The sequence below is a fragment of the Nycticebus coucang genome, chromosome 12 (assembly GCF_027406575.1).
Source record: "Nycticebus coucang isolate mNycCou1 chromosome 12, mNycCou1.pri, whole genome shotgun sequence".
Classification (NCBI taxonomy): Eukaryota; Metazoa; Chordata; class Mammalia; order Primates; family Lorisidae; genus Nycticebus; species Nycticebus coucang.
This window is the reverse complement of record NC_069791.1, coordinates 65,384,865-65,404,486: the sequence shown is the minus strand read 5'-3', so window position 1 is coordinate 65,404,486 and position 19,622 is coordinate 65,384,865. Positions and strand designations below refer to the sequence as shown.

The 19,622-nt window shown below is 41.3% G+C and overlaps 1 protein-coding gene across 1 annotated transcript in view; it reads right to left on the bottom strand.

The window, feature by feature from the left end:
- Nucleotides 1-19,622, bottom strand: part of SDK1 (sidekick cell adhesion molecule 1) — a 1,108,031-nt gene that overhangs the window by 243,913 nt on the left and 844,496 nt on the right. Inside the window, exons 12-14 of the mRNA XM_053556749.1 lie at nt 17,745-17,847; nt 15,483-15,659; nt 3,674-3,810 (exon numbers count right to left, since the gene is read on the bottom strand). Of these exons, the coding sequence (XP_053412724.1) occupies nt 3,674-3,810; nt 15,483-15,659; nt 17,745-17,847 (417 nt within the window). The remainder of the gene's footprint in view (nt 1-3,673; nt 3,811-15,482; nt 15,660-17,744; nt 17,848-19,622) is intronic.

The window sequence follows — 19,622 nt, the reverse complement described above, 5'->3', positions numbered from 1 at the left end:
CAACTGTCTTGTCCACTCTAGGTTCTTCATGCAGTAATACCTGCAGCAGAGGCTCTGGAGGAAAAAGAATTGAAATCTCAGCCAGCTCCAAGTGAGGGACAGTTAGGAAATGCAAAGGCTAATGAACAACTAAGGCTGTTCCTTGTCATTTCTCAGTGAAACAGGAATGGAGCACCTAGAGTTGTGTAGTGTGTGCGGACACTGTGCTGACCACCACAGGTACAGAAAATGCTGACACATGATCCTGCCTGCCCTTAAGGGGCTTATGGTCCTGTCAGAAGACAGACATATAATTGTTATACGATATATTAAGTGCTCAAAGGGAAACACATATAATGTATATAGGAACTGCAAGGAGGGAAAAATTAATTCTGCCTAGGCATGATAGAATGTGGATAAATGAGATTTAAGCTGGGATAATAAGAAAGAGGAAGAATTACCCCAGGCAGACACTGCCACACACTAGCAGTTTCCAAACATGCCCTGAGGCCTGGCACCCAGGGGCCTTTGCCATGCTATCCCTTCTCCCCCATCTGGTCCAGGTTTTGTGTCATACCCTTTGAAGATTTCGTCTGATTTGTTTCCCATCTGGTTGTTTCTTACCATGGTCTCAGGGCACTTTGTGTGCACCTTGGCAGAAGCAGGCTCCATAGGGACATGTTGACATGTCTGACTCTAACCTTGCTGTTTACAGTTGTGTTGGTCACCTCAGCTCTGTGTCTCAGCACCCAGAACCCAGCAGAGCACTTGGTGTAGAGCAGATGCCCAGTCATGATTTACTGTTGCAATGGTTCGATGTTCACACATTCAATCGACTTCTTACGCAAGACATCTGACTGGAAGAACCAGCCATGCAATTGGTTGAGAAAATGGCTGGTATGGAATTCTGAGGCAATGCCTTATTTTGCATACACTGGTAAAAGAGAACACTTCCCTTTTGGAAGATGGTCTGTGACTGGAATTTTCAGTCTACCATGAGATGCAGAAAGTGAGATTTGAGTTGGGCCACTAAGAAGTTAACCAGAGAGACTGACTTCAGTTCCTCTGTTGAGTACCCATGGAGGGCTAAGGACACAAAGATGAATAAAACACTGTCCTGGATCTCAAGCTGATGGACACCCAGTGGGAGTTGTCTTTACTTGGATATTCATCAGAATATGGATGACAAGTGCTCTGCTCCTGTCACTTTCTGTTCATACAGATCATGGTCAAGTCCTGTTTTACTTATAGGAAACACAGCTATGACATCCTCAGGAAAACTTTGTATTCTCACAAGGGTTATTTTATTAAATAATGCCAATCCACTGCCTCTTCAGTCAGAGCTGGTGAGCTGGAACTATGATGCTGTCTCCACACAGGCTGATTTCCATCACACCCTAGCTTTTCTTTGGGGAAAGGGACCTGATTAGTAGTCAGTGATGTTCATGGGAAAGGGAGGGGGGCCTGGGTTCTGGCGTCACTCTGAGATAGTGCTCAGACTGAAGGCTTATAGCCAATGGTATAAACTCGGAAACCCAAGGTATGGAAGTAAAATATTGCCCATATGATATCCCTCAGTTAACTGGTTTGGTTGATGCCCAGTTCAAATAGTGGTTCTTCAGATTCACAGAATGGCTTTCTTGATTCTGTACATAGGCAAGAACCTAGGTGCAACTTGCCAGCCTTTCAGAAAGCCCCACAAATCTCCTGCTCAAGTGCAAGAGGGAAGAATCTGCTCCATGCCACACAACTAAGGCACGGGCTCCAGAGTCAGACAGCCGAGGGAAACCCCACCCCCACCTCTTACTAGTGTGTGACCCTGGGCCAGTGACCTACACCCCCTACACATCCATTCCCTTCACTATGAAGTGAGAGTCAAATGGTGCTGTGGCAGTGTGAGGATGCAGAACCATCAGAGCATCTACTCTAGGAGAGGGAGAGGTAGGGTGAGGGATAATTGGGGGAAATAAAGGCAGCTACATCAGTAATAACAGGAAGAGTGCACAGGTTAGCATGAGCTTGGGAAGGGCCATAGGAGAACTGCAGAATGTTTCTATCCACAGCAGTGAACAATACAGGAACACGTGGGAGTGTCACCAGATACAGTTGGATTTCAGTGCAGGGTACACTGGGAGAACACCACTCTTAGCTGTCCTATACACTGCTTGCCTATTTGTCTACAATGGTAGTGTTATCATGAGACAAACCATAGGCCAAATAAAGTTGACCACTGTAAGAGACAAGCTACTTGCAGTCTGGCCAGCTTTGCCTTATGGGAGGCCCAGGGAAGGAGGCTGCCATTTGGAATAAAGGATGAGATAATGAAGGGAGGACCCCCACTTAGGTGTCTAAAAGTCAGATCGAGCTGGTATGCTGGAGAGCTCTGAGGCAGGAATGGGTGATCATGAAGGATGACCATATAGCCCTGTGAGTATCCAGGTGAGGGAATAGGCCCTGAGATGGGAAACTTGGTCTATTCAGGGAGTCAACATGAAGCCAAGGTGGCTGGTTCTTCTGACCAAAGGGCACAGTGGTCTGGGGTGAGCTACAGCTGTGCAGGGACCAAGGAGCCTGACTTTCATTTGGGAGGCAGTGGGAACCACAGGGCTTATACAGGGGAGTCTGGTTCAATTATATTCTAAGACTAGTGTTGCAGCTTATACAGAGAATGGTTTGGAAGAGGGCAAGTGTGAACACAGGGCCAGTTGGAAGGTGACTATAATTGTCCTGGTAGAAGATAATAGTGGTGGGAGAAAAAGAGAAAAGGGAGCAAATGCCAGCTATATCCCTGAATATGGTGGATAGGGCACTGATACGGTGTGCATGGAGGTGGGAGAGAGCTCCAGGAGAAGGAGTTGAGGGCCATTCTTAGAATCCCATCTGAGGAAACAGAAAGCTACAGTAGTGAGGTGAGAACAGAGTTCGTATTAAAAAATATTCGAAGATGCAGTTTAAAGAAGTTAAGTTGGAGATGACTGTGAGACAGTGAGATACAGATATCAAGTCATTGGGTTCCCTAAGTGATTCTGGTCTGGAGTAAGGGTATAAATGTGTGAGTCAAGGGGAACAATGCCACTTAGGATCATGGGAACCAGTGAGATTGCTAGGAGGAGATTCCAGGGACAGCACAAAGGAGTGGGCATTAGGGAGGTGTCATCCAGCTGGCTGGGAAGTGGAGGGGAGAATGGCCAGGGTGGCTAGAGGAAAGCCAAGGCTGTAGGACTGTCTAAGGAAGGAGAATGTTTTTGAGGGAGGTTTGAAGGATGGTGCCAAAGGGGGCTGAGAGGTCAAGGAAGGTGAGGAAGGTAAGGAAGGAAAAGGCCCACTGAATTCTTAGTGCAGCATCTGTGCCAGAGAAAACATCCCAAATATGTAAACTGCTGTGGTGATGGTGAACTCTCAAGTCAGCATTATTATTAACCCATCTCAAGTTCACACCAGGAGCAACCTCAGGGCACGGCCATTGCTGGGTTCCAAATCTAAGAGCCCCACCAACTACTTCATGTCTCCCCTCTCTCAGCCCCATGGTGCCTTTTTCTTCCCTAAATCTTGAGCTGTGTTTTTCGTTTGCATGTGAAGCATCATAACATTTTACTAGCTGTTTTGTATCTGAGCCAGAAGTAAAGGTTAAGGGCACTCGAGAACACACAATGAAATCAGAGTACTATGATGACAGTTTCATTTTGCTACTTACTGTTTTCAGATAGCTCCACAATGTAATGAAGAATAGGGCTGTTTCCATCAAACGGTCGAACCCAAGAGAGCATCACGGTGTTGCTGTAGGAGGAATTTGGGCTGGCCAGGAGGTTCTGAGGTGAATGAGGCAGTTCGCTTGAATAAAAAGGAATGAAAAGGAAAAAGAAGAAAAGGCACATCAGAACCGATGGTTAGCCTGAGTTCTTGCATGAACGGTCTTGGTATGTAATGTTTTGAAAGTGAATAACAAAAAATATGCTCCAAATACAAATACTAACTCAGTAAAAACCCAAATAAACCCAACTCCACTCTTCACAATATTATTTTGTTTTCTGAATTTCAAATTTCATAATTTCATTTAATCCCCATGCTAGGTACCAAAGCAACTAATGACACTGTCACTTAAATGTGGGTGGAAGGATACAGATTTTTACACATATATTATTTACTTAAGAAAATTTGGTCAACAATTTGTTTTTACAACTAGAAACTGGTAATGGAAATGCAGTAAACCATGTAAACAGGAAACAGCCTGGTAAATATGACTTAGTATGCAAGTTTCCAACACTAGCCATTTGGAGTTCTAGCGAAAATGCCCATGAGTATTCTCAGACAACACAGTCGCCTCATTTACTGACAGCATGAGGTTATATTGTCATTCTATTTTCTGTTGGAATACAGGGATTTGGGGGAAGCACTTAAAGGAAATGTGGTGGAAACACTAGCTAAAATCCCATGGAAATGGTAAATAACACATCAGCAAGGTTATAAAATGGAAATGCAATTAAAACAAATAAATTCTGAAAAGAAATTACTAATAAAAAGGGTTTTTACTAGGATTTACTGGTGACAAAGCTACAAAACCATATTGCACAGTTTCTACTAATGGCAAGTCTGCAACCTTAACATCGGGGGCTGTCTAACCCCAGTATTTAACCTCACATCTCAGGAACCTGGGAGCAGGACCCTACTCCATGGCTGTTCTACATGTCTGCTCCTCACCCTCCCCAACCCCCCACCCCCAGCAGCACTGGGGAAAGGGGCTGCTGGGCATGACCCTATCATCCACTAACTAGTTTTTGGTCTTTCTTAGACATCAATTATTGCCAAACCAAACGGGTCAGAACAAAAAGCCATAATTATACTTGATATTTGTAATTTAAAAATTGTACTCATTATCCTTTGAAATTTATTAAAGCTGTTTTGTGCTTTCAGCTGCCTACAAAATATAGCCCTTTCTAATCCGTGTGTATGTCCATAAATATACTAATATTTCTAATGTGGACTGCAACCATATTATACATTAGTATAATAAAGAATAAACTGGAGTCTGAAATGCTATGTTGATTTTCTTTAATTATGAATTAAGTTTTGTTTTGTTTTGTTCTGTTTTTTGAGACAGTCTGACTGTGTCACCCAGGGTAGAGTTGCAGTGGAGTTATCATGGTTCATTGCAACCTCAAATTCCTGGGCACAAGTAATCCTCCTGCCTCAGCCTCTTGAGTAGCTGGGACTATAGGTATGCCATGACACCCAGCTAATTTTTCTGTTTTTAGTAGACATGGGGTCTTGCTCTTACTCAGGCTGGTCTCAGACTCCTGAGCTGACTCCTGCCTTGGCCTCCCAGAGTGCTAGAATTATAGGCATGAGCCACTGCACCTGGCCTTAATTGTGAAGTAAATTTTAAATAAGAAAAAGAGCTGTTATTTCTATTTAAGTTCTCTAATAATAAAAATCTCCATTAGGTTTCCAATGGAGATCAATATAAAGGAAGTGCCAGGATAAAAATATTTATTCTAGCTTCTCCCAAAGCTCTATTTCCCATTTTCCCCCTAATCTGAATTGGTTGGTCTGAAACCAAATATTTGTTGTTGAAATAGTCCCACCTTAAAACAAATGAAAGTTGTTGAAATAGTCCCACCTTAAAACAAATTAAGAATAAACTTGGATAGACATATCCAAATAAGACTCTGGTATCATAAAGAATTCATCTTGTCTGGGATGGAATTTCTGAACTTTGGAATTTCCTAAATGATAGAACTGTTTTCATCATTCATGGTGGGCCACTTGGGCCATAGCTGAGTTTCTGTGGTGACAGGTCCAGAATGGGGTCTGTCCATGCTGGAAAGACCTACCACGTGACTGGATCTGGTAATGTCTGTCCAACCTTCTGACCTCTGGGAAGGAAGGGGCTGTAGGCTGAATTTAGTCATGTGGCTAGTGACTCACCAGCTATGTCTACATAATGAAACCTCCATAACCCTGAGACTGTCCTTCCTAGTGGATAATCACACACCTATGTGCCGAGAGGATGACGCATCCTGGACGTGGAAGCTCTGTGTTTGGGGCCTTCCCAGGCCTCACCTTATGTATCTTTTCATTTTTCTGGTCCTGGTTTTTACCCTTTATAATAAAGCTGTAAGTTTAACTCTTTTCTGAGTTCTGTGTAGGGAATTAGAACCTGAGAGCATATAGTGGAAAGGCCCAACTTTAGCTATTTGGTCAGAAGTGTGTGTGGCCTGGAACTGGGGTTTGTGGCTGTGCAGTGCTGGTGGGACTCTGCCCTTAACCTGTGAGGTCTGTGCTAATTCTAAGTAATAAGTGTCAGGATGGCATTATAAAGACTTTCCCTAAAATGTAAGACAGTAGTTCTAAGCAACCTCACGACCCACAGGAACTGTATTAAAGGTCCGCGGCATTAGGAAGGTTGAGAACTACTGATGTAAGATTTTCTGACATGGCAAATATGAACTTAGAAGACTAACAGGGCTGGTCAGCGGTCCAGGTCATTTTCTGTGAGGACACTGCTCACGCTCAGACAGGCTCCCTCCCAGGACTGTGGTTTCCCTTCTTCAGAAGAAGAAATAGGCACACAGCCCACGAGCCTCAGAAACAGAAACAGCACACCACAGTCACACCCCTAAGGCACACAGGAGACCCTGGGAGAATATAGCAGCATTTACAAGATAAAAAATGATTCCAATTATATCTTTCCTAGGGATTATCACTGGTTTTGACAATGAGTCGTGAATCATTTTCCCCATCAACACTAGTGCTTTTATTTGTCTACTCTTCTATTCAGTCAATGGTTACATCTGAGGATCTTCACTCTCACCCACTGTTGGCTTCCCTCTACACAAACATCTAATTAGTCACTACATCCTACCTACTATACTTAGAAATTCCTAAAACCAGCCACCTGCTTCACGACCATGAACTGGTCCTTGCTCCAGCCATCACCAGCCTTTCAGAAGCCATGACATGCACCTGTCCTGATTGCCCTGCCCACTGCCATTCTGGTTGGTACCTGAATGTTCCCTAAGCTTGGTGATGCAGGCCAGATGTGGGGACACAGAGAAGCAGTTGCCACAGTCCTGTCCTCCTGGAACTGATAAGCCAAGGAGGAGATGAGGCCATACACAGGACAGGACGAGATGAGGCTTCAGAGACCTAGGACCATGGAATGGTCTGGAATAAAGAACAGGGCTGTAGCAGGGGCAGCCCTAGTGGAGGAGGTGAGGTTGGAGTGGCTGGAAGGTATCTGGGTGAGTGGAGAGAGAGGAGGCTCTCCCAGGGCTGTGGGAACATGAATGCAGGCTACTCTGAAGGTGAGGACTGCTGAGGGCAAGGGTTTGGAAGCAGTGAGAATGGTGGGAATGCAGGGTTTACACTGGGTTGTGGAGGCTGGTGAGAGAAAAGAGGCTGGGCAGGGCCAAGGAAAGATGTGGTACACCTGGCCAGAGAGACCATGAAGGAATCTGTATTCACAACTTCTGGGATATTGTTTTGATACTGCCTTTCCAGGGCTGGCACTGGGACCCCAAGGGCAGCTCATCGGAAATAGTATTGAGCTGTTGGACAACTAGCAGATAATAATCTACAATATTCAGGAGTGGGTACTATGAGGCTAAAGATGGATTAGAGGCGCAAGGAACCAGGCAAGAGAAGATACAGGGAAGGAGAGGGGTGCACACACTTTGCAAAAAAGGACATCTTGTCCTGGTGACCATGATATATGACATTGATGGGTTTCTATCAGACAACAGTATTCTCTTCTATGAAAAGCTACCATGTCTTTACACACTTTTTCTTATGACCCTGAGTGGGTTATCCTTGATCCTATTCTAAATTTAAAAGTCTTTTTTTTTTTCCTCACAGGGAGCTCTTATGCTTGATTTCAGATCCTGCTTCTCTTAGCCTAAGATGTGAGTACACATAGAAATAGACAGTTTCACAGGGGAGTGAACAGTCTTTCTCTTGGGACCAGGGGGCTTTGTAGACTGTAGCCCAGTCATGCCAACTGAGCTACTTTTGCCATTCAGGCATGAGCTCCTAAGACCCCTGAGACATACCCAGAGCTTGCTTAAAGCCACTCATGGTGTGATTCTCCTCAGGGTGTATTCTGATTTCCCTTCTCCCCACAGAGCAAAAGCAATTGACAAGAAGGCAATGGAGTCTGCTAGAAGCAGGCATGATGAACAGCAAAAATGGTAGCAAAGAGCCTGAAAGAAAGGGACTACAAAGATTTTTTAAAAGATTAAAAACAAATACTTGAGACCTACCAACCCAATGGTACCTAAGGCCATCAGTTTCTGCAATGCACAAATAAATGCAAAGACCTCATTTATCACTACCTGGTAATGTCACTTCACTGGCTCAAGTCACACCCAGTGTGATGACCCCATACAAAATATGGTTTTGCCATACATCACAAGATTCAGAGTTGGAAGGAAATTCAGATTTTTTTCCTAGTTCCAGTTTCTACCCTATGTGAAAATCTCCTCTGTAATATCTTCTGGGTTAAGCATTACCTCTTTGGCAATGTAAACAACCTTTTACTACAGAAGCATTCCATAGAGATATTGTGGGTTCAGTTCCAGACCACCACAATAAACCAAATACCATAACAAAGCAAATCACACAGATTTTTTTGTTTTCCAGTGCATATAAAAGTTATGTGTACAACACACTGTAGTCTTTTAAGTGTGCAATAGAATTATGTATAAAAAACTGTAAATACGGGCGGCGCCTGTGGCTCAGTCGGTAAGGCGCCGGCCCCATATACCGAGGGTGGCGGGTTCAAACCCGGCCCCGGCCAAACTGCAAACAAAAAATAGCCGGGTGTTGTGGCGGGCGCCTGTAGTCCCAGCTGCTCGGGAGGCTGAGGCAAGAGAATCGCTTAAGCCCAAGAGTTGGAGGTTGCTGTGAGCTGTGTGAGGCCACGGCACTCTACCGAGGGTGGTACAGTGAGACTCTGTCTCCACAAAAAAAAAAAAAAAAACTGTAAATACCTTAATTGAAAAATTCGTTATTACTAAAAAAATGCTAATGATCATCTGAGCCTACACTAGGTCATAAACCTTTTATAGGTAGGTATTGCCTTGATGTTGAAAGCCACTAACTGATCAGGGTGATGGTTGCTAAGGTTTGGGTGGCTATGGCAGTTTCTTAAAATAAGACAATGAAGTTTGCTGCATCAGTTGACTCTTCCTTTCACAAAAGATTTCTCTGTAGCATGTGATACTGTTTGATAGCATTTTACCCACAAAATTTCTTTCAAAAATGGCATCAACGCTCCCAAACTCTGCTGCTGCTTTATCAACTAAGTTTATGTAATATTCTAAATCCTTTCTTGTCATTTCAACAGTGTTCACAGCATCTTCACTAGAAACCACTTTTTTTGCTTATCCATGACAAGCAACTCCTCAGCTGTAAAAGTTTTATCATGAGATTGCAGCAATTCAGTCCCATCTTTAGGCTCCACTTCTAATTCTAGTTCTCTTGCTCTTTCTACCATATCTGCAATTACTTTCTCTACTTGAACCACTCAAAGTCATCCAACAAGGTTGAAATCAGCTTCTTCTAAACTCCTGTTAATGATGATATCTTGATGTCCTCCTATGAATCATGAATATTCTTAATAGCATCTGAAATGGTGAATTCTTTCCAGAAGGTTTTCAATTTCCTTTACCCAGATCTTTACCCAGAGGAATCACCATCTGTGGCAGCTACAGCCTTAAGAAATATATTTCTTAATAAGACTTGAAAATTAAAAATTCTCCTTGATCCATGGGCTTCAGGGTGTTAGCAGTTGTGAAAACAACAATCTTCTTCTTGTACATCTCCATCAGAGCTCTTGGGTGACTAGGTGCATTGTTAATAAGCACTAATGTTTTGGAATGAATCTTTTTTTCTGAGCAATAGTTCTCAACAGTGAGCTTAAAATATTCAGTGACCCATGTTGTAAATAGATGTGCTGCCAGCCAGGCTTTGTTATTCTGTTTATAGAATAAGCAAAATTCTGAAGGGCCTTAAAATCTAGGAATTTAGGAATACCTAAAGGGATTTAGGAATTTCAGAATGGTAAATGAGTACTAGCTTCAACTTTAAAGTCACCAGCTGCTTTAGCCTCTAATAATAGAGTTAGCCTATTGAAACGAGGCATCGAATTCTTTCTAGCTATGAAAATCCTAGATGGCATCATCTGCCAACAGAAGGCTATTCTGTCTATGCTGAGAACCTGTTGTTTAGCATACTTAGCAAGATCTTCTGGATAACTTGCTGCAGCTTCTACAAAAACACTTGCTCTTTCACCTTGTACTTTTATGTTACGGAGATGGTTTCTTTCCTTAAACTTTATGACCCAACATCTGCTAGCTTCTAACTTTTCTTCTGCAGCTTCCTCACCTCTCTCAGCCTTCATAAATTTAAGAAAGTTAGGGCCTTATTCTGGATTAGGCTTTGGGTTAAGAAAATGTTGTAGCTGGTTTGATCTTCTATCCAGACTACTCAAACTTTCTCCATATCCACATAAGACTGTTTCACTTTCTTATCAACTGTGTGTTCACTGGAGTAGCATTTTTAATTTCCTTCAAGACTTCTCTTTTGTGTTCATATCTTGGCCAACTGGTTTGTGAAACAGGCCTAGCTTTTAGCCTATCTTAGCTTGCAACATGCCTTTATCACTATGCTTAATCATTTCTAGCTTTACATTTAAAGTGAGAGATGTGAAACTCTCTTTTTCACTTTAACACTTAGAGGCCATTGTAGGGTTATTAATTTGCTTAATTTCAATATTGTTCTGTCTCAGGACATAGGGAAACCCAAGAAGACAGAGAGAGAGAGATGGGAAAACGGCTGGATGGTGGAGTAGTTAGAACACCTACAACATTGATTGATTATTCATTGCTTTATATAGGCATAGTGTGTGATACCCCCAAACAATTATAATAGTAACACTAAGGATCACTGATCACAGATCACCACAACAGATATAATAATAATAATATAATAAAGCTTGAAATATTGTATGAATTACCAATATATGACCCAGAGACATGAAGTAAGCACATGCCGTTGGATTTGTAGGGTTGCTACAGCCTTCAATTCAATAAAAACACAGTATCTGCAAAGCGCAATAAAACTAGGCAGGCCTTATGCTGGAGGTACAAGCTATTTCTTTAATGATATGTTTTGGTTATCTAGAAAACTAAGCTTGGTGAAATCCTTGACTAACCCATCAATAACGGATAAATGAGGCTTTAATATATTCTGAATCCACTTCAGAAAATGTTATCTGATAGGAATAGATTGCATCTAGGCATTTCTCTGCCAAGTCCAAAAGGAGATAAATGATCAGCAGAGAGACTCACCGACAGTGATAAGCAGGCAGGGTGACAAATGAGAGAGGTCCCAGAGAACAATGGAAAGAAGCCCAGTGCTGAGTCACTTTGTAATTTAAAGGGATTTGGGGGGAGGGTCACCATCAGGCAAATCTTAGTACGATAATATCAGAAATGAAAAAGAACAAAATAACAAAACCCAGACTGCATGGGGAGGAGAGTAAGTGAGCTGTGTGTGAAGAAAACAGTTTTGAAAAAGACTCAAGAGAAAGCAATTGGTAAAATTGTGGCTGTAGGGGGGAATTGCTCTGGCAGAAGACGATCAGATAAGTATTTTTTCTATATAAAAAGCATTGCCCCTTTAATGCACAAATGATGACTTGGTCAAACCCATCTTCTTTGACTTCACTCTGAGGATGAAGATGATGGGGGCTTGATAACTCTGGGGAAACATATTAAATTGTTCACTCCTTATTATGGCTTTGTCAGAAGAGCTTTTATTGAAAGAAAACTCTCCGACTGCCTCAGGATCTGAGTCTTCAGAAGGTCAGCTCCTTAAATTGAGTTTTCTCTGTACTCTGGGCTCATGAGAAATAGTCTCTGATTTTAGGAGGTGCAATACAATGCTAATTGGGTCTTTAAATGATTTAACAATTAATCCATAAAGCCTTAGGTGCTTGGGGGTACAGAGGCATCCCAGAGACCAGCTCCTGCCCTGTGACACTAGGAAACTAGTAGGAAAGACACCACTAAAACAAGGCGCGACCAGAGATAATGATGACCTATGTTGTTAGTTTACAGAATGCATCCTGGAACCATTTGGAATTTTAGAAGCCTCGCTCTTCTGGAGGGGACTAAGGCAAGGGCCTCATAAATTAGTCCTCCTCAGTGACACACAATTCAGCGTTTCCTTTTAACTTGGGGAGTGAAGTGAGGTTTACTCAGACACTTACTGGTTCCTGCTGTGTACTTGGCACTACGGGGGCACTGAGAGCTTAGCAGCAAGCAGTGCCCAGTGTGAGCTGGTCATGAGAATATGGGCAAGAATAAAGCAGGATGATAGAAACGTACCAGGCCAGTAGGCTGGGGTGCTGGTGATGAAGGAGGGGTGTCATGCCTCCATAAGATAGAGACCACCAGAGCTATGATTTACTGTGTGCCCATTCACAGCTGGGTTCCATGCCAGGTTTATAAACACTGGCTCATGAAACCCTCACAATAATCCTTTAAAGGGGATACAATGTGATGTCCAGTTTAGGAGTTAAAAAACAGACTGAGAGGCAGGGCAACTGGCCCAAAGTCACACAAGGAGTGAGAGGTGGGCAGGGTGAGTGGCTCTGCAGCCCCACTCTGACTGTCATGGGTATGAGGTGAGGTCGAGGGGTTGTCTCTTCAGCTAGCCTTAAACAAGACGAAGTTCAGTGCTGAAGTACTAACTATGGAGAAAACAGAAATGAGAACAGCCTACCGATGGTCTATTTTTGAAAAGCTTTCTTCTAATGCTCCTAATTTCTATATTTAACAAAGTAGCTTTTAACTGAAGTAGAGAGGCAAGGGGAAAATGGGCTTTCAGGCTTTTCTGAAGGACGTTGTTTAGTTGTTTAGCCATAAGGGCCTCTCAGCCCCTTCTGCAACATGAGATTTTTTTCCTTTTTTTTTGGTCAGATATGAAAGTCTCAGAAAGCACAAAATGCCCTACAATCACGGATTATTATTATCGCTATTACTATCGTCATTACTGATGTTGTAGAGTCAAGTCCTGTTTGGATCTAATGATATACCACAAAAGAGCCTACACCTTTCCCCATTCACTTGGATCTGGAATAGTAGAGCGTTCATTACACTAACAATTCACAAGGAACAACTGTATTCCAAATCAGTTCTGTAACCAGTTGTACCTAAATTGGTTTGAATCACAAATCTGCAAATATTTCTATATTTAGAGATGAGGTGTTTTACTATTACAGAAAGCCTATTATTTTGTACATACAGCAACATTTGCTGAAAAATGTATTTTACTTAGAGGAAATCAAATAAGCAAATAGTAGGGAAGATATGTAAATCAGTAGAACATAAAAACTGTGCAGAATAAAAAGAACGTGCTTCATTGGAAGTATGCAATTTGGCGTCTGCTGACAGAGTCTTTATGAACTGCTAACACTTATTTATTTGATACCAATGATGGATGATCTAAGAGTTCTCAAAGGTAGTTTAAAAAATGTGAATAGCACAATAGATTATATGAATTCACTGGCCATGTCCTCCAACATTATCAAAATGAATAAAAAAAGAAATCCTCAACCTGAGACACAGAATCAGGGGCAGAGCTGGACAGCGACTCCTGGGCACTGATTGCGGGGCTTTGGATAGGACAATCTGGACAGGTGTGTTTACCCAGGGGATGCCACAGACACATGAGCACGGAAGGTAGGGGAGCAGGAGGGTGCCAGGGGCCCTGACATATACACATTCACTTATTCAGCCATGATTTAATCAACCAACTGAACAACAGGTGCTTATTAAGCACCTACTGTTTACCAAATATTGTGTCGGGCACTCAAATACAAACCTGTGACATTAGATGCTTCTCTTTCACAAGGAGCCTGAGGATACACTCATCTACCCCACCACGTCCAATAAAAAGTACAGGATGGGCCGGCTGCTGGGAAGACCCATAGGAGACGTTCTGGAGTCAGGATGGTAGGAAGCGATCCTGTAGCTGAACCCGACAATTAGGTGAAGCCCGCAGAATACACCAGCCAAGCAGAAGGCTGATGCCCATGGGAAGGGCAGAGAGAGCCAGGGTCAGGAGCTTCAATGCCTGCGGGCAGTGGGGGAGGGGGCCCTGGCTCTCCTGGGCACATTCCCAAAGCTGGAGAACCATCTGTGTGGCAGCTGATCCTCTAGGGCCATGAGGACTCCTGTCTCTTCATGACTAACTAGGGTGACCTTTGCTCCCAAAAGGTGACTAATGTCTAAAAAGTACAAGGGGCCATCCTGGAAAAAGGCAGAGCAGGAGGTAGAATGGAATATTTTTTCAAGAACTGAAGGTACTGCAGGGCTTTCTGGACTGGCTGCTACACATCATTAACCTTTTAAATTCCACAAATAGAGGCTAAAGGAAAGCTGTTCGCTTGCTCACTTGTTCACGCTTGCATGCAGCAAACACAGAAGGCCACATGCTTAGCACTTGCAAGCATTTTTTCTACTTTTAATCCTCTCAGCTGGAATCTAGGGATTCAAAGATAAATGAGACATGGCCTTTGTACTCAGAGTGTTCAAATTCTATTTTTAGGGAATAATTTTTGTATATAGAATCCTGCCTGGATAAAGGTGGGTAGAGTCTACTAAGAAAACTTTCTGAAAATTGTCTTTTTCTAATGGCCCAGCATGTCAAATGTTAGCCAGGCAGGGGTGGGCTAACATGGTGCCGCTAATGAAGGTGGGGGCCCTGACAAATGCTCAGCTTTGATTCTTTATTTTCAGGTTTTACTTTTGTACTCATGTACTCAGGGAATATTTGAGAAGGCACAACTTTTATAAAGCAAATAAATACATGTTAGAAAAATAAAATTTGTCAGTTTCCTGCACTATAAATAAAGGGAGTTGAGGAAAAGAGAGAGCAAAGATAGAGATCAGTGGTTTCCCACCTGGGCTCTCTGGACCCCCAGGAAGGTCGGAATTGGAAGTAATGGGCAATGCCTGCTGTTTTCAGAATTTCAAAAGACATAATGGAAAGTTATCTATTTACCCATGGAGAGGCAGCTGGGACCAACTAAACTTAAACTCAGAGTCTAGTTGGCTTTTACCTCAGTGGGTTGACCCTGGCATTTTTCACTGACTGGAAGCTCTGATGGGCATTAAGGAAAAAATGAACTTACTCTTACTTAAACGTAGTGTGGTCAGAATAGGGTATCAATGGGGGAAATATGAAACACTAGGTGAATGGGAGCGGAAACCAACAATCAGACTACCCACAGTATACTAAGGATGAAACATTTTAATTTTGAAGTTTAAAAAGAAGGAAAAATCCTGTCGATGTACATATCTGTGTAGCATGATGTGCCGGCTTCTGACCACTGAATTAGGACACATGTTAAGTGGGAGTCACTTGCAAGAGTGCTGGCTGAATGTAGAAATGCAGATAATTAAGAACTGATTAATACCAAACACTGAAGTACTCACATCACTTCCAGCCGGGCCATTCTGGAATCATTACCTCCTTTAGATATAATGTTGCAGGTGTAGTCACCGATGTCACCTGACCATGTCTGGCTAATAAGGAGAGACCCGTCCTTCTCCACCACAATTCTAGAACTGCTAGATGGAGTGATGACCATGTTGTCCTTCCTCCAAATGTAGCTGTAGGCCAAGCAAAGAGTCTTGAGTTACAAAACCCACAAGAGCAGAATTACTGGTCCTTCTTGTTTGTTAAAAAGCAAGTAACCGACAGCCTTATGAATATACTAAAAACCATTGAACCGTGCTCTTTAAAATGGTAAGTTGCATACTATATGAATTATGCCTAAAAAAAAAAGGAAAAGGAACAAGATAGTACAAAAATAGATGCTGAAGTTAAAAATAGGGCAATGAAAATGACTGGCCACATCTGTCTGAGATGATTTTAAAGACAGGGGTGTGTATAATAGAATCATTTGTGTACTTATCGCCTAATAAAATCACACCTAACATTCCTACTCTAGTGATGCTCCTGGAGGGCAAGAGTGTTGTCTGGATAGGAGGCAACAATTGTTTAAAAATCCCTAGAGTGTAATTATCTAACTCATGGAAAAATATATCATATCCCATAAACACATTTTCTTAAATCCAACCATTCTAGCAGACAGTCCTTAAAATAACATTTTTCTCTCATTTACCCTTATCTATGGCAATTTTGGCGCATTTTCTTTTCAAATATAGAATCAATTAAGGAGCCTGTCCTGTCTTTAGATGTCCATGGGCAGGGCCACTATTCACAGTTGATGGCATGAAAGTGATCAGGCTTTCAAAATGTACCCAATTCCTTTATATTCAAAGAGTATAGACATTTATAAACTACTTATCTGAAATTACTCTGAGACAGAACAGAACTTGGTTGCTTGCTTTGGGATATAGCATTTAGCTGTAATTGTCATGAAGGGCCTGGTGTTCCTTGGGACAGAGAAATCCTGGGAGCAGGGGTACCCCCAGAGTGAATAATCCTGAGAGAATTCTAAGGAAGGGGCCTCCTGATATATATGATATATAATCACACATAAAGAGCTACAAGAAAACCACAAAGATCCAAGGGGATTCTTTTTGAGCTCTTATAGTAGCAGAAAACCCCACATATTTGAAATCGTATTCTAAGCCATTTAGAAAAGAATACATTCTTTTCTAGGCATGACAATTTTCTCTTAAGAAAGCCTCCAAAAAAGACTAGTAGTCTTTAACTTACTAGTTTTGTTTGGTTTGTTTTCTTTCGGCATCCTTGTAACTAAACCAAACTTGGTTTTTGAGCCCCGGGAAATTTTAGAGAACCAGATGGAGATATGGACATTTATGATTTGTCAAACACCTGCTCAAGAAGCGTGAGAGAACAGCTTAGTGTCTGAATCCAGTTAATGATGTATATGGCAAAGCCATCCCCCTCTGCTCAGAGTAAAATGTCTCAGAAAGCAGGAAGTCATCAACCATTTGGTTAACTGTATACCTTTTGGGCTAAGACCAGAATGAAATATTATAGTATTTTTATATTATGGATTTTTTTCTTTTTTGATATATTTTTAAGGCTGATTCTGAAAATTAAAAACTATTCTGAAAGTGGCTGGTCTTTGGGAAAAAGCTCAGCTTTTGGCACCTGTCTGGTGCCATGCGTTTTACCTGGAGTGTCATATTATTGACTTTTACTCTCTCAGTCTGAATTCAAAGATAGGATATCACAGTTTCTTTAGAAAATCTTCAAGTCATCTAATTTCTTTTTTTTCATGTATTTTCTGCTAAGTGTGTTAGGTACTGTGGTTGCCTTTCTTCCACGTGCAGGTCTCCTTGCTCCCCATTTTACAATGAAACTATCCTTGGAGTAAAGAAAACCCCTCTGAGTACCAAACAGCCCCCATGTAAACACTGCTAAAATCCTATTTGATCCCTCTGGATTTTTCTCTCATTAAGTATCAGCCTCTGACAAGTACATTTTATAGATAGTGTATTAACCTTGACAGAAAAAATCATGAAAAGCTGTGCTGAAGTCATGAAGTGGAACATAGCTCACTGTAAATAATACATAAGGCTGGAGTGGAAAATGGGATTTGTGTGATTAATGATGGAGCCCATGACTATAAGATGCAATAATCAGGGATCTGCAGCTGAAATCAAAGTTCCCCAAATTCCTCCTTCTCATCTCAACTTCACTTATTAAGCTCACAGAATATTAATGAGCCCCAAAGCATTGTAACTGACTGGGCCAACCTGAGAGCGATCCGGGGGTCGTGCGTGGCCCCACAGCGTAGCATGGCCATTGTACCCTTAATTACCACTTGATCCTTGGGAGGATGGACAATGAACGTTCTGTCTGAAAAAAACACAAGCCACAACTCAGAAGAAGGACAAGTATGAGCGTTTCCGCACTCAGGGGGATAATGAATCGGTCATTTAACATTAAAACCTCCAAGTTTCTCTTATCTTGGCAGAACTAGTTCAAATGGAAGTGCTCAGAAATGTTCAGGGAATTGAAAACCAGCATTCTAACATTGCAGCAAAGTAAGCCTACCCACCTGGCCCCTCTAAGTCATCTTTAACTTCAAACACTCCAGGAGAAAATGAGCATGGATGATCACATACAAATGTTTATCAAGTTCTATGCGTTTGGTTAAAATTTATATTCTTTCCCAAGTTAATCATCATTTTAATAATTTCTAAAGTTTGCATTGCACTTTGCCAAGTGTTTTCATTTGTACTGTTTTATTTAATTCTCACAACAATCTAGTGGAGGCTGTAATATTACTACTCTCAGTTCTCAGTAATGAAAATAGACCTGAGGTTAGCCAGAGTATTATGTCCCACATCACACATAGCCGCTCTGGTGCCAGGAACAGAGACCAGATTTGAGAGACACAAGGCTAAGTTCAAGGCCAAGCTTGCCTGCTGTTAATGGTGCATCCAGAAAAACATCTCTGGGTCTTAGTTTTCTTGTGTGTGAAAGGGGATGTCAACGTTACTAGTGGTTGTACAGAGTAAAGTAGGGGAAAATGTTCTGCAAGCCACCACAGTGTTATACCAGTCATTCTAGTGCTATGATAACTTTGAATCTTTGCAGATCCATAGTTTTATCAAGAACGATATACAGAGATTCAGATATTACTTTTTCATGAGCTTTTAAATGTACACTTAATTTTTAGGGATAAATGACAAATCAGAAGTGTTGGACTACTCAAATAGAGTAGTAGTTGACAATATAGGGGGAATTTGGGTAATTTCTTTTAAACTCATGATGTTTTTAGAACACCTCATAAATTATAAAGAGTCATTTATCAAAGTGGACACACTATATGATACAGAATTCTAAACAAATACGAAATAAGGAATAATTATTGAGTTATTTTTAAGAATGGTATTTTAATAAATTATTCACTCAGGCAAGTTAAAATTTTCTACCCTTCTATAAACAGCTTCATGAGAATCTGTTATTGAGCATTCTTTTGCATTTTCAAACAATGTGTTATAGTAATGCAGATTTGGATGAAGCAGAGAGGAAAAAGTACATTGGCAATTGAAGCTATTATTTAAAAGAAGGTGATGGGGAATTAAATATTTCAATCCTTATGTTCCAGAGAACAATATATTCTGCATTTCAAAAACCTGTATTATGGATAAAATAAGAATGGCAAAATCTGGAGAAACAATACAGAATTCTTTTAGTTCATTCTCTGCTACCCAAGAAACATTAATTGTTAATATTTTAGAAGTGTTTTAGTTGAACATAATAATTCTACAGAGAGATATACATTCTTTAGGATTTTAATTCTTACTTTAATTTTAATTCTTTTCTTCAATAAAATTAACTAACATCAATTTTGTTATTTGATCTAGTTTGGTATTATATCCCTACTCTAATGACTTTAAAAAGTCAATCTTTTATCTCTTCTGAAACATCCCCATTAGATCTTTGAATACATTTTTAATTATTCTAGAAACTAAAAAGTTAATTACTTAACAAATTTCTATAAAAAAATTGTAAAAACAATCATTCTATTTTGATTAAATTAGAAAGTCCAAGGGCATACTGACATCCCCCAAGCAAGATGACAAGGTGATTAAACTATGATTAATAGAAGGTTCACAAAGATC